This window comes from Bubalus bubalis, chromosome 4, assembly GCF_019923935.1.
Source record: "Bubalus bubalis isolate 160015118507 breed Murrah chromosome 4, NDDB_SH_1, whole genome shotgun sequence".
NCBI classification, from domain to species: Eukaryota; Metazoa; Chordata; class Mammalia; order Artiodactyla; family Bovidae; genus Bubalus; species Bubalus bubalis.
The window spans coordinates 163,085,776-163,100,516 of NC_059160.1; the positions used below are offsets into that span (position 1 = coordinate 163,085,776).

At 37.5% G+C, this 14,741-nt stretch overlaps 1 protein-coding gene across 5 annotated transcripts in view; it reads right to left on the reverse strand.

The window, feature by feature from the left end:
- Positions 1–14,741, reverse strand: part of PARG (poly(ADP-ribose) glycohydrolase) — a 111,651-nt gene that overhangs the window by 63,602 nt on the left and 33,308 nt on the right. For all 5 annotated transcript variants that reach the window (XM_044942431.2, XM_044942429.2, XM_044942428.2 and 2 more), the window contains one exon: positions 3,310–3,402. In XM_044942431.2, the coding sequence (XP_044798366.2) occupies positions 3,310–3,402 (93 nt within the window). The remainder of the gene's footprint in view (positions 1–3,309; positions 3,403–14,741) is intronic.

Below are 14,741 nucleotides of genomic sequence, written 5' to 3' on the forward strand. Positions count from 1 at the left end.
AGAAAAATGTAATGTTGAGGTTGGCTATTATTACATATGCTAAATTTTGTTCTCATTTAAAGATTATTGGACAGACTGATTTTTCTATTTCAGTCCAAAATAAAATGATCTATGGAAAATAAATCAATAAATAAGTACTTTCCTTCTAATTCTGAATCACACTTCACATTGACAATTTAAAAGACCCAAAGCTAATTTTATTAAAGCAATTAATGGAAAATGCGTATACAGACTTATTTACATATAACTTGCAACAACATGGGCATTTCCTACATAACCAAGTTAAGGAAGATGCAGGACATTTTTCCCTCAAGTTTTTTATGTCTGATATGTCTTCAAGTTGTACCAAATCCAAGTTAACTTACCTTCTATTTTTAGCATATTCTACATGAGTATTGTGTTCAGTGGGTTTTATTTTAAATGTTTAAACTGTAAGGTTTTAAAGACATGCTGGGAAAGCCAATTTACATATCAGCTGTTAAATTTCAAAATGCTCCAATATGATATTTAGAGGTGCTTTTCCTTTTCCCTTCATTAAGACCCAGAAAGAATCTTGGATATCTGCATTAATCTCAAAACAACAGGCAGAGAATTGTCCTGATCATATTACAGGAATCAATATTAATATGTACATTATTTTGAATGCTAATATGATAACTCATTAACAACATACACAATTTAACTTGCCAAAGATATATTTGGATAACAAACTGAAATGTTAACTTTTACAGCAGAGGTTTACTCTGTAGTCGAGGACGGAGGACAAGACTAAAATGTGCTCCCCGTTAGTACACTAACGGAAGGACAACAGTTGTAAGCCAGGAAAGAAGACGGCAGCCATGAATCGGATTTGGGTTCTGGCACCTGAGTTGTTATAGATTACAAACTTGGGTGCTCTTGAATACATATCCCATTAAATACACCTTCTCTCTAAAGCATGAAGGAAGGAGCAGAGGAGAAAGTGATCCCTATCAACAGGCTGTACTGTGCTGAGTCACTCAGTTGTGTCAGACTCTCTGTGACCCCATGGACTGTAGCCCACAAGGCTCCTCTGTCCATGGGGATTCTCCAGGCAAGAATACTGGAGCGGGTTGCCATGCCCTCCTCCAGGGGATCTTCCCAACCCAGGGATCAAACCCAGGTCTCCTGCATTGCAGGCGGATTCTTTACCATCTGAGCCACCAGGGAAGCCCAAGAATACTGGAGTGGGTAACCTATCCCTTCTTCAGGGGATCTTCCCAACCCAGGGATTGAACCAGGGTCTCCTCCATTGCAGGTGGATTCTTAACCAGCTGAGCTACCAGGGAAGCCCCCAAAACAGAGTATATTCTGTCAATTATGAACTACAGTGAATTAAAGAAGCATTTAGTTAGGCACTATGGAGAAGGAAATGGCAACCCACTCCAGTATTCTTGCTTGGATAATCCCATGGACAGAGGAGCCTGGCAGGCTACAATACATAGGTCGCAAGAGTCGGACATGACTTAGTGCTATCTTTCTTTACGTTAGACCTTGGGAGACAAAGATGATCTCCCTTCGGGAAGAATATAATGTAGGGAAGGAGATATATAAAGACATAAATTACACAATAATGTGCTAAGGATGATTTGAATGATACAGGAATGATTAACTTTGGCTGGGAGAGGTAGGAAAGTCTTCACAAGGTGCAGACTCCAAGAGGTAGTGAGAAATTTTATGACCTAGGGGAAAAACCAAGGAGAAAAAGAGAAAAGAACGAACATGAAATATAAGCAAGCAAATAACTTCCAATATAAACAAGAAGAGCTGTAAAATGAACTAATGAGGTGAAATTATTGCTATGTAAAATTGGAAATGTCACAGTATAATGCTAACAAATACGGCACACTGAAAAACACTCAACATGTGGAATCAGGTATTTGGACACGGCTTTTGGTTACCCCAAAGACTATGTTTGTGTTTTCTGGGGTGTTCCAATGACAGATTGCAATGTGTGGGACCATCCTACACCTTCAGGAACTGCTCCACCCAAACTGTCCCTAGGGCTCCTATGGATCACCAGTGTTAGCAGAAACCTGGCTAGCATCCGTGCAGCCAAGGGGCTGGCCCTAGAAATGAAAGACAGAGGCAAACTCAAGCTACTGTTGCGAGAAATACAGGAGGACAATTAAGAACAATAAACCAACAATCTCTTATAACTATCTGAAAATGCAGTCTACAAATTCTCTGATCATCCCCCTCCTTGAGAGGCAGAGTATGAGCTAGATGTAGTGACAAAATTCTAATAAAGAGGAAAAAATAAAGTGACAGTGTGTGCCTTCAGATACAAGGTCCAAAAAAGCACTGATCCTTCCTCTCTCTCTCTCTTTTTGGCGGCTTTTTCTGGGAAAGTTAGCAACCATGTCATGAGGACACCCAATCAATGTCGAGTCCCATGGCAAGGAAATGAGGCCTTCTGCCAGCAGCCATGCGAGTGAGCCCGCTGAGAAGTGGCTCCTCGGGCCCAGGCCTTGGGATGGCTGCAGTGCTGGCCGTGACCGTGGCCGCAACCAGGAGCGAGCCCACGTTAGGACCCGTCAGTCAAGCTGCTCCACATTCCCAACAGAATTTGAGATAATAACATTTTCTTGCTTTAAACCACTAAATTTTGAGGTAGTTTGTTATGTAGCAATAAATAAAACCAAACAACTCAGATTCTTTCATTTTAAAAGTTAAGACTGTATCATGGTTAACGGAACAGTTTCAGTTTACCAGGCGAAAAATTGGGGAGATGGACAATGGTGAGAGTTGCATAACAATGTGAATGTCCTTAGTGCCACTGAACTGTACAGTTAAATATGGTTAAAACAGCATGCTTTATGTTATGTGACTTCTATCACAATAAAAAAAACATTTAAAAAACACATACATAAAAAAGGAAAAAAAAGAATGTACGGTGAATTCATTTGCTTTACAGTGGGGGAAAGAAGAGGAACGAGTAGGTATTAAACCATTCTGCAGATAAAATGTTCTAAATCGACTAGTGTGTTCTGAAATACTGCCTATCCTTTTCTGAAAGTTAAAGACTGTTTTAAAGACAGAAACAGAAGTGTGAGTAAGCAAACATCAACACTGAACGGAAGCTCAGAAATTGAATGCTGCATTTTTAATGTCCTCTCGCAGCGTTCCCTATAACCTCTAACCTTTTCCTTAGTAGAGCAAAATCATCAGACTCTGGCAAAAACTGTTTCCATCTCTCTCTTCTCTCTTTGACCTTCATAATTCAAGTTTAAACAAGATTCAATTGTGAGTCTCAAGAAAACTACTGAGGAAGAAGTCATTTCCACCAACCTGGGTACAAATATTTGGCAGACAGAGTGCAATTTTCACCATATCGGGCAAGATGGACTGATATAAGTGTTGAGCTTCTGCTTCTTCTAGTACCTGAAAACCCATAAAATATGTTACCAGTGAATAATAACCAATGAACAAATACCTGTTCTTAAAATTAAACTACATATCTGCTTTTCAGAGGATCCCATAAAAAGGCATATTATCATCATGGAATACACACAAAAGTATAACAACAGGTACAGTAAGGAACTTATAAATTGATTTCCAAATGTATGTAATTCACCTTAATGTCCTCTGAAAAGGAATGAAGTATCCCACATATGAAATCTCTCTCATATTACATTCACAACTAAATAAAATATTTGCAAATGAAAAGCAGTACATTCCGCCCTTGGTTACATCAACTAAAAACTATTAGCCCACCAAGAACTCTTCAGAAGCCCTCAAGCTTCTATAGCCTATAATTTAAATAACTCACCATAAAAGCCGCACGTTGTTTCAGAGCAACTTTTATGTGTCAAATCTGATCTACTGAATAGTAAACAAAAAGTTCCAGGTGACTTAGAATTTTCCTTTCACAGGGACCTTTAGGAATTTAAAACCACAATTTCCATATCATAATTTGAAGTACAAGAAAAATGATATTTATGACCCATTTTTGTCTTATAATTTCCCATCTCTTCAATGCTTTAGAAATTACTTTTGCCTATTTAATCCAATTTCTCTCAAAACATCAGAGTAATTCTTTCAAAATAGTGAAAATGAAAACCCTCTTAATTTAGATATTCTATATATAGTCAGGATTAAACCATGTGTCTATCTGAAATCACATCTGAACTAGATAGATGAGGTCTCAGTTATAATCCAGTCTGATCCTGTCATTATTAAAGAGAAAAGAAAACTGAGGCCAAGGAGGTTACCCTCATTACCCTAGACTGAATATGTGAATTAGCAACTAAATCAGAACTAGAACCCAAGTGTTCTAGCCTATACGCCATGGCTCTCCCCCACTTCTCTATGTTACCATGTTTGCGACTGATGAGGATATAGACTCTTTAAAAATATCTGAAGATTCCCCTAGCTGTGAGGAGCTAAACTGAAATAAATATGCATTTGTCTACCTACAGCTACACACTGTATGTGTGTAAACAGAAAAAGTAGCAAAGATAATTTACATTCACCTTGGTTTTACAAGGAAGTTTTACTATTGAGAATTTTCTTTATACCAAAGCTTTAAAACTCAAACCTATGTGCAACTCCTTCTTTAAATTAGGATAATGGGGAAACTGATACTCAAAATGAACAGAAAGATATTTATAATTCAGAAGGTGTAGGATTCAATTAATCACAGGTATATTAAAAAAACTAAGCAAGTTAAGAACACAAGACAATTATTAATTCTGGCTAAAACACAAAGTTGTACAAGAGTAGAAAAGGAATCATATCTCAGATATGAATAGTTTTTACCATCATACTAAAAAACCAGAATACTGATCTAATTGAAATGAATATTTTACATATAGTGGAAAAGTGGGAAACAGAAATAAGGCTGTGTTAGAGGTGACATGGTTAAATAACAACAGATAAATCCAACAGATCTCTAACAGGAAGTAAACACACTAAAAAGCATAAAATAAAGGCTAAAGAGGATTCAAAGCCTCTTCATGATAAGCCTCTTTAATGCCAATAAAGGGCTTCCCAGATGGCTCAGTGGCTAAAGAATCCACCTGCAATGCAGGAGACAAGGGTTCCATTCCTGGATCAGGAAGATGCCCTGGAGAAGGGCATGGCAACCCATTCCAGTATTCTTGCCTGGGAAATCCCATGGACAGAGGAGCCTGGCAGGCCACAGTCCACAGGGTGGCAAAGAGTTGGACACGACTGAAATGACTGAGCACAAACAATGCCAATAAAAAGGAAAATTAAATTTTAAAAAGTCATACAGTAGGAAGCATTCTACTATTTTAGAATTTAAACGTAAGCATTAAAGATACCTGCTTTCCTGTACCCGACGATGCATAAAATATATTAATGCATTTAAGAGATTCAAATTCTTCTTATTCATAATTTATCTCTTTGCTTTTTAAAACATTTTGAAATAATTAGAGATTCACAGAAAGTTGTAAAAATAACACAGAGAGATCCAGTTTATTCTTCACCCAGTTTCCCTTAACGGCTACATTTTGGATTAACTATAACACAATATAAAGCCAGGAAGTTAATACTGGTACAGTATGTGTCTAGTGTTCCACGCTATTTCATCACACGCACATCTGCTTAACCACTATCAACATCAAGTGAAGAAGTGTCCCACTACAGCAGACGTCTCCCTTGTGCTACTGATTTACAGTCACACCCTCCGTCTACCATCCCTACACCCTGGGAAGCATCACCCTGCTTTCCATCTCTGTAACTCTGTTGTTATACAAAGGGGATCATATGTATGTGTTCTTCAAAGACTGACTTTTCTATTCACCCAGTTTAACATTCTTGAGATCTCTTCAAGTTCATGCATGTACCAGGAGTTAATTCCTGCTGCTGAGCAGTGTTACCGAGTATGAATATACCACCATTTGTTTAACCACTTTACCTACTGAGGGGCATTTTGGTGGTTTTCAGGTTTTGGCTATTACAAACAAAACTGCCTTTTACTTTCAACCTGCCTACACTGTTATGTCTGGAATAATTTCTTGTAAGCAGCATATAGTGTGTCATTTTTTTAATCCACTCTGTAAATCTCTGTCTTTTAATGGGTGAACTCGCGATCATTTGCATTTAATCACTGATATGTTAGCACTTATTAATTTTTAATTTTCTTTTTATTTTACCTGCTTCTTTTCCTTTATTCCTATGGGTTACCCGAATATATTTTAGAATTCCATTTTTATTTATCTAAAATGTATTTGAGCACATCGCTTTGAACAGATTTTTTTTAACTTGCTGCTCTAGGTTATATACGATTTATCACTACTCATTTTGGTGTCAACACTTCACATGCTGCAGTACAGAAATATTACCTTCAAGGCCCTTTATCTGGCCCCATTATAACGTTAATATTTTTTTACATACACTGAGAGCCACATTTGATAGTGTTAAAATTTCTGAAAACAGCAAAACAGAAAATGTCAAACACTATTTAGAAAACTCAAGAAGGCAAGGCTACTATATTTACTATATTTTTACTCTTTCTACTATTCTATCTTCTTTCTTGATATAACAAGATTCCATCTTGTATCATTTCCTTTCTCTTTCAAGAAATTCCTTTACACATTCTTTTAGGACAGATCTATTAATGACAAATTATCTTCCTCTCTTTCATCTTAGAATATCACTGTTTGTTCTTTAGTCCTGAAGCATATTTTCAATGGATATACACTTCTCTGCTGACAGTTCGTTTCTCTTACTCCTTCAAAAATATTGTGTCATTTCTCTCTGGCCTCCATGTTATCTGATGAGAAATTCACTGTCATTCACAGTTTTTGCCCTACAGGCAATGTGCCATTTCTTACTGAACGCTTTCAAAATTCTTTTCTTTGCCTTTAGTTGGAATAAGTTTGACTATGATATATCTTGGCATGGATTTCTTTGGGTTTCATGTAAGAGGTTTGCTCAGCTTCTTGATGTCTTTTATTAAATTGGGGAAATTTTCAGCTATTACTTCTAGTTTTCAGTTGCTATTTTTCATTATTGTTATTTTTTCAGCCCTGTCGCTTTTTTCTTCTCCCTTTCAGTACTAAAAAGGCATGACAGTTAGATCTTTTTAAACAGTTCCAAAGATCCTTAAACTGCTTTTTCAGTCTATTTTTTTTATGTTGTTTAGACTGAGTAATTCGTTTGCTCTTTTTCAAGTTCTCCTATTCCTTCCTCAGTCATCTCCATTCTCCACTGAGCCCGTTCCACTACATTTGTTTAAAAAAAAAATCAGGTATTATTATTTTTCGGTTCTAAAATTTCCATTTGGTTCTTCTATATAGCTTCTATTTCTTTGCTAGGGCTGCTATTTTTTTGTTTCAAGCAGGTCTGTAATTGCTCACTGAAGGCTGCATTAAAGTCCTTGTTGGATGATTCCAGCATCTGCGTTGTCTCAGGGCTACTGTCTGTTGATTGTCTTCACATTTTAGTTGAGGTTTTCCTGCTTCTTGGTGGAGTGATTTTTATGGAAACCTGGATATTTGGAGTATTGTTTTGAGACTTTGGATCTTTTCAAATCTGTTTTAGCAGGTCTTCTGTGACACAGGAAGGAGCAGCCAGCTCAGTACCGTCAGTCAGGAGTGAAAACTCTCCTGCCCTTGGTAATTCCCAGGGCAGGGAGGGGAGATGCATCTTGTTACCTCTTGGGGGGATTGCTGCAGAGGGTGAGAGTTCTGGCTCCCCACCAGACCTCTGTTGATACCACCCTGGTGCCAACAGCCCCACAGACTCTAGCTGGTCAGTCTAACTCCACCTTTCAGCTATATTTAGTAGGAGGGATAAAGAGAAGTGTCTATCCACACATTCTTTTTTTTTTTTGTATAAGAATGTTCATGGTAGCTTTATTCATAATATCAAAAAAAAAAAAAATTGTAAACAGCCCAGGTATCCATCAACAGCAAAGTGGAAAAAAAGACAATACTCAGCAATGAAAAGAAATGAACCACTGATACAGGCAACATGAATTAATCTTAAAAACATGCTAAGTGAAAGAAGCATTATACTTTGTATGATTTCATTTATATGAAGTTTTAGAACAGGCAAATTTAATCTGTGAGGCAAAATAATCAGAACAGTAGTTTTATCTGAGAGGTAGGTGGGGACTGCCTCGGTAGGGGCATGAGGAGACTCTCTGGCATGATTGTTCTGTTCTAAATTTTGAATAGGGTTTGGGTTACACAAGGTATATGGATTTGTGAAAAAAATCAGCAAATTTATATACATTTGTGCGTAATGTTGCATGTAAATATACACTGAAAAAATTAAAAACTATAATAAACTATATTTATATAATAAATATAAATGAAGTATTAGGGGGATGTATACTGATGTCTGCAATTTATTTAAAGAAAGTGAAAGTGAAGCCCGGTCATGTCCGACTCTCTGAGACCCCATGGATTGCAGCCTAAGAGGCTCCTCTGTTCATGGGATTTTCCAGGCAAGAATACTGGAGTGGGTTGCCATTTCCTTCTCCAATATCCACACATTCTTAACCTAAAGACATTTAACCTTAAGTGACTAAAGAGGCTGACAGCTTCTTCTCCTTTGGGTACCCGTCCTTGTCTTTTAAAACTGACACACGAGTAGCTGCAGCCACGCTTTGCTGACCGTCACAAGCTTTAAAATATCACTTATTTATGCGATGAAGCATCATTGCACAGGACTTCCTCACAACTGTCAACACTTCAGACCTATGTCTAATGTGGCTTTGAAAATACAAATGAGATCATAAAAAATGTCACGTGAGAACGTAACCAATCCAACTAGCATTTGAGATGGAATGCATAATTTAAAAAACTAGTGTGATCTTATGCCCTCCCATATATTATTAGCATCTTCACGCAGATCTTAACTTTTTACAAATTGATATTTATTAATCCACATAACCTATTAATCTATACAATGCAAACCAAGATATAAGTAACAAAAAGCTTTAAAAATTTAAATCATTGCCTAACTTCAAGGGAAGTAAGAGGCTTAAATGTAAATATTTATTTATATCATATATTATATTACTTATAACAATAATGCTGAAGATGATTATAAAGAAATCAAGCATTTCCGCGATGATAAATGGAAAGCGTCATTAAATTCCCCCGCCCTCTACTGGACAGTCCGCACAGATACGCACACGCGGCAACCGCTTCTGTGCGTGCGTGCCCGTGTGTGCATGCTGCCATTTTATCCTCATCCCAAAAGCTGATTATGTATATGCGCCATTCAGAATTGATACAAAGATTCTCAAAACTATAACGCTATCTACCCATTTCCTCCTTTTATGGATCTGGTCATCAGCTCGGCTGGACAGTAAGCATTTCAGTGCCTATTATATGCCAGATGCTGTGCCGGCACGGACGAGACAAGTGTAAACGGCGATGGGCCTGAGCACTGACCTCACGGATCTCAGAGCAGGAAGTCCTGTGCGCTTTCTGTGATCCCCTCAATGCATCAGCCCTCACCTTGAAGGATAGTAATTACTGCAATTTCATCATAGTGACCGTGAAGAAGCTATCTTTCTTCCTTAGCAGATGGAAACATGGACAAACTACTCCAATAGAGTAACTGAATTTGTCAAATGTCAAAACATGATGAGTGATTTAAACCTAGCAGCATACATATAGACAATAAATTTTTACTTATTTCTTCTTCCTCAGAATGCTTGATCAACTAAAATTAAATCTGTGAACTGTGCTCTAATACTAAAGACATAGTCATATGCGACTAAATACAGAACCTGGTACACAGAAAGTACGACATAAATAATACTATAGAATTTTGAATGAGTAAGTGGAAACTGTATCCAGTAAAATCAGCAAAATAGTGTTATTTTAAAGAAGGGGAAATTTTCCATAGATCTGCTTCTTCAGTTCATAGGAAACAGCTTTTTAATCAGTCACAAATCAACAAATATAATAAACACTTCAAGCCACACCACTTTATCTATTGATGTGTACCCAAGTAGATCCTAGTAAAAATGTTAAAAGTTACTAACATGCTTTAATAAAAAATTTCAAAGTTTATATAAGAAGTCCAGAACATGAAATTTTATTAATAATTTTTAATATAAAAAGTATTTCATCCCAAAATCTAAATAGAGAATAGGAAAAAACTCATAGCCCTACGATCCTAAAGTTAATATAACCATTTAAGTTTTTGTTATGCTTAGGTACTTATCTACCTTCTCACACAGAAAAAATCACTTGAAAGCACATTATTCTAACAACTGTATAATTTTTTCATTAGACAAAAGAACTTTCCACTTTGCTGTAGAGTCTTCATAAACATCACCAGAAACAACATGTTTGTTTGAAAAATCATGTACTTTCACTGTAGAAAATGAATATAAACAAAAAGAAAACAAATACAACCCACAAGCCCAATATCAAGATATATACTGCTAACATTTTGGCATATATCTTTCTAGTTTGTATTCTGTTTTCATTTATATTGTGAACATTTTCTTGTATAAATAAATATAATCCTACATCACTATTTTCAATAGCTGAATATTATTATATAATTCAGACATACCATAACTTATTTCCCTACCTAATTCTCTTATGACAGATTTACAGGTTGTTGCCAATTTTCCACTCTTATAATTACCATTGTAATGAATATCCTTGTACACACATCTTTCTGCCAACTATTTGAATATCTCTATAAGAGAAAATGCTATATTGAAAAGCGCAGGCTTTTTTTTTTTAAGTTTTTTGATATATGCTACCAATTTATATTCTGGTGCTGTATAAGAAAGTACTCAACTCCATATCTTACTGTGAATTCTCACATTCTTGTTTTATTTGCAATCTGATAGACTAAATTGACACCACCATTATTTTATGTTTCTTTGATTATTAATGCTGCTGTACTTTTTATCCCCATGGATACAAACCCCTGTGACGAGCCTTAACCCTTCTTTTCCATTAATTTTTTAAGTAATATGTGAATGCATTCTAGCTTACAAATGTCAAACAATGCAGATGAAGTCAAATCCCCAATTCCTATTCCAGCTGACTGTCCAAAGACATAAACAGACGCTTGTCTTCTTCCCAAACTTCTTCTAAGCATTTCTACATATGTGCACACAGAAATTAAGATGTTACATGAACTTTTAAACTAAATGGTATACTATGTATTTTTGCAACTTGTTTCTTGCCTTAAAAGAAAGTCACCTTTCCATGTAACAGAATGATAAATGCTACGCAGTATTTTCCACAGTATAGATATACAATTTTCTTAACCATTCCCAATTGGTGATAATTGCTTTTCCAGCATTATGAAAAATACAAAAACTACAGCAAAGCTAAAATAACTGTACACTGCGCTTCTGTGCTTAGTCATGTCCGACTCTTTGCAACCCCGTGGACTGCAGCCCGCCAGGCTCCTCTGTCCATGGGGATTCTCCGGGCAAGAATATGGAGTGCGTTGCCATGCCCTCCTCCAGGGGATCTTCCCAACCCAGGGATCGAACCCAGGTCTCCTGCATTGCAGGCGATTCTTTACCATCTGAGCCACCAGGGAAGCTATCCCTTCTCCCGGGGATCTTCCTGACCCAGGAATTGAACAGGGGTCTCCTGCATGGCAGGCAGATTCTTCACCAGCTGAACCACCAGGGAAGCACGCACATACCTATAGGATAGCACTTACTCTGGTTTATTAAAATTATTTATTTACATGTTTTTCTCCTCTCCTTCTCTAATCTGTGACACTGCAAATGGAAGGATTGCATTTTATACACTGTGTGTTCTAGTACCATGCATAAAATTTAGTACTCATTATTTGTTGAATAGAGCTGAGGAAAATTTTTAAATTACATTTTATCCTGTAAATATCAATGCAAAATAGAAAGCATAAAGATATCTGGCGAGACTGAAGCTCAAAGAAGGTCAAGCCAATTTTTCCACGTTCAAACTCAGGGGCATACACTGGCACTGGAGGACAGAGCGTTTCTTCCCAGGCTCCCAGGTGAGGGTGTTCTAGAGAACAGAGCACTCAGCCAAGAAACCGGAACAGAAGACTACAGCTACAGGCCGGGTCTGCATTTACTTTTCGTATGAACATAAAAAATCCCCAAATCCTTTATCTCCTCATCCCTAATAAGGATAATTCGAACTCTGTTTAACTTACAGAGTTATGAAGGCTCAGATATAACAGTGTTTAACAAATTCTAAAGACTCATATATAAATGCAAAGTGTTATTATCTAATGGGCCAGTAATTTACAACCTTTCTGGAGCCTCCTCTTTCTTTCAACACCCCCACATCAATTAACTGCCAAGTCCTGCTGATTGATCCAGCAGGGCCTCGTATATTCATTGCCTCCTCTTAATCACTACTAAACCACCCTGACTCAGCCCCTCATCCAGTCTCACCGAGATTACCACCGTAATCTAACTGCCGCCTGCTGCTAGCCCACCTTCAGTTTCAGCCCAAGTACACCCCAGTGCATCCCTGTTCCACTGGAAAGCTTTCAGTGACTTTTCCTTGCCTTTTCAGTACAGTATATCCCTGAATTAATAATCAAGCTCTCTGGCCCTAGATCCTCATCCAGTCTTACCACACACACACACTCTCCCTCTCTCACAACCTTCTGTGCATTTTACATACTAGACATTTCTGCAATTTACTCTTCTCTAGCACCTACGTGTGCTTCCACAAATATAATCTGTGCTCTGCCTAGAATACCCTTCCTACTCTAGACCTTACCTAACTTTTTTAATGTCTTGCTCAAACAGCGCCCTGCTTCAGCATCTATCCAAACTGACGCACCAGCTACAAGGTAACTCTCCCTCTTATAATTTAATTCTATGTTTTTTCACAAGACCCTTAAGACTTCCTGCTTTATATTATATTTATGGACATGTGTTCCAGTGCTTGTATGAAAGTTCCTTTCACACAAGACTGATACTAATTCACTATGCTAGAACACATTCACATGTAAGTTCTTGATAAAAATTTTTGTTAAATTAACTGACACTTTCTATCACAGCTAGGTAATTTTGCAAAGCTTTTCCTCTTCCTTCTCTCTACTGCCCATAAGAATCTCCCTTGCTTAGGACAAGGTCTTTTTTTTTCCTTAGGTAAATTAAACTGCATATGAACTGGGTTTTCTATAATATGCCTCAAAAAACTTACTGGAACTAACTCAAGAGCTTCCCAAGTCTGAGAGGTTCATATTTCAAATATTAAAAAGAAAGAACATAAGTCAGAATTCTTAAGATCATGCAGATCCACCTATTCTTTAGGCATGGTTTTAGACTACAAAAATTAAACATTAGAGAAAAAAATAATTATAGCACTAAAATATGTAAGGATAAACAATCGACTGGAGAAGGTGAATATTTCTAACATTATTTGTGTGCGATCCAGGCTGACGTTTTGAAGAGAAGACTGTGACAGCTTACGAGAAAACAAACTCACTCATCCGCCTTCACTTCTGAAGCTCATGCAAGTCTAGCAGGCCGGCCACAGGGTGACCCCTCACGTGTATCACCCACGACAATTAGGCTTCAATAAAAGTGCTCTCCAAATTTTAATAAAGCCCAAATGGTTTTCAGGAAATAGCCAGTCTAATATTTTCATATTTAAGAAGGCATACTTCACAAATGAGTGAGCTAATTTATGGACTTATAAATAAGACTTCCAGAATTCTTATCTTATGGCAACAGAAGAGGCACGACGCGAACGTGCTGGCAGAGGGCCCGGCGGCCCAAAAGGCTGAGTGCGGGCGAGGCCGAGGCCGAGGGCCGGCAGCCACTCCGGGGAGAGGGCTGTGACAAGCACCCTGTCTCTCAGTCGCCCTGTGCTTTGGTTTCCTCTTCAAACAGCTATGAAGAGCTTCCTAATAGCTTCAGAATGCTATGGACTCAAATCTGAGAAGCACCGATAAAAATCACAGCTCATTACAAGCATGTGAAAAGGTTTGCTTTAAAGATAATACAGAAGAGTCTTTAAAGTATTTATCATGTAACTTACACTGCAAATAACCTGTGTTTGTCTTTAAACTGACAGTTGTTTAATATGGGACAAATCAGGCTGCTATACACTTTTTTTCCTCCCCATTAATGGCTGCCAGCAGGAGAAAAAGAGTGCTAAGCATTAGAATCTCCTTTCATTCTTTTTCTTTCCCCCATGGGAAGGAAGGATTTATTATTACTTGCAGCAAGTAAGGAGACTATCAGGGTTTTTCCCAAAGCAGTGTCTCTATAGTCTCTTTTTGTTCCTAATCTCCAATCCCATCACCAAACGCTCATCAGGCAGTAAATGGGAAAGTGAGGATGCAGTAAGAATGAGCTCTTCTGCAGGTCTTCGCCTCAACTCTGCTTCTACTCTCCCAATCTCTGCTCTGTTTCTCAGGGTAGAGCTGTGCACTGGTTTCTCCTTTCAGGAAACTAGCCGTCAGTAGCTTAGAATTCACAGGCTTTTATAGATGGGTACAGAAAATTCACCATCATATACTCCAAAACCCAGATAATCAACAACTAATTTGGGAACACAATAACTTCAGGAAGAATACTGTCATCCAGTTCTTGAAACAAAATATACCTCTAATCAAAACCAGTCACACCATTTCCTACACAAATTTCATTAGATTAAACATTAAGAATAAAATTGTGTAGGTTTATGACACATAAAGGAACTTCTTCTCTAAACAGTTATCTCTTTTTCCATGCTAATAATAAAATGCACAAAGTGTTCTTGTCATAGGATAAAACATAATAACACATCCTCTTTATC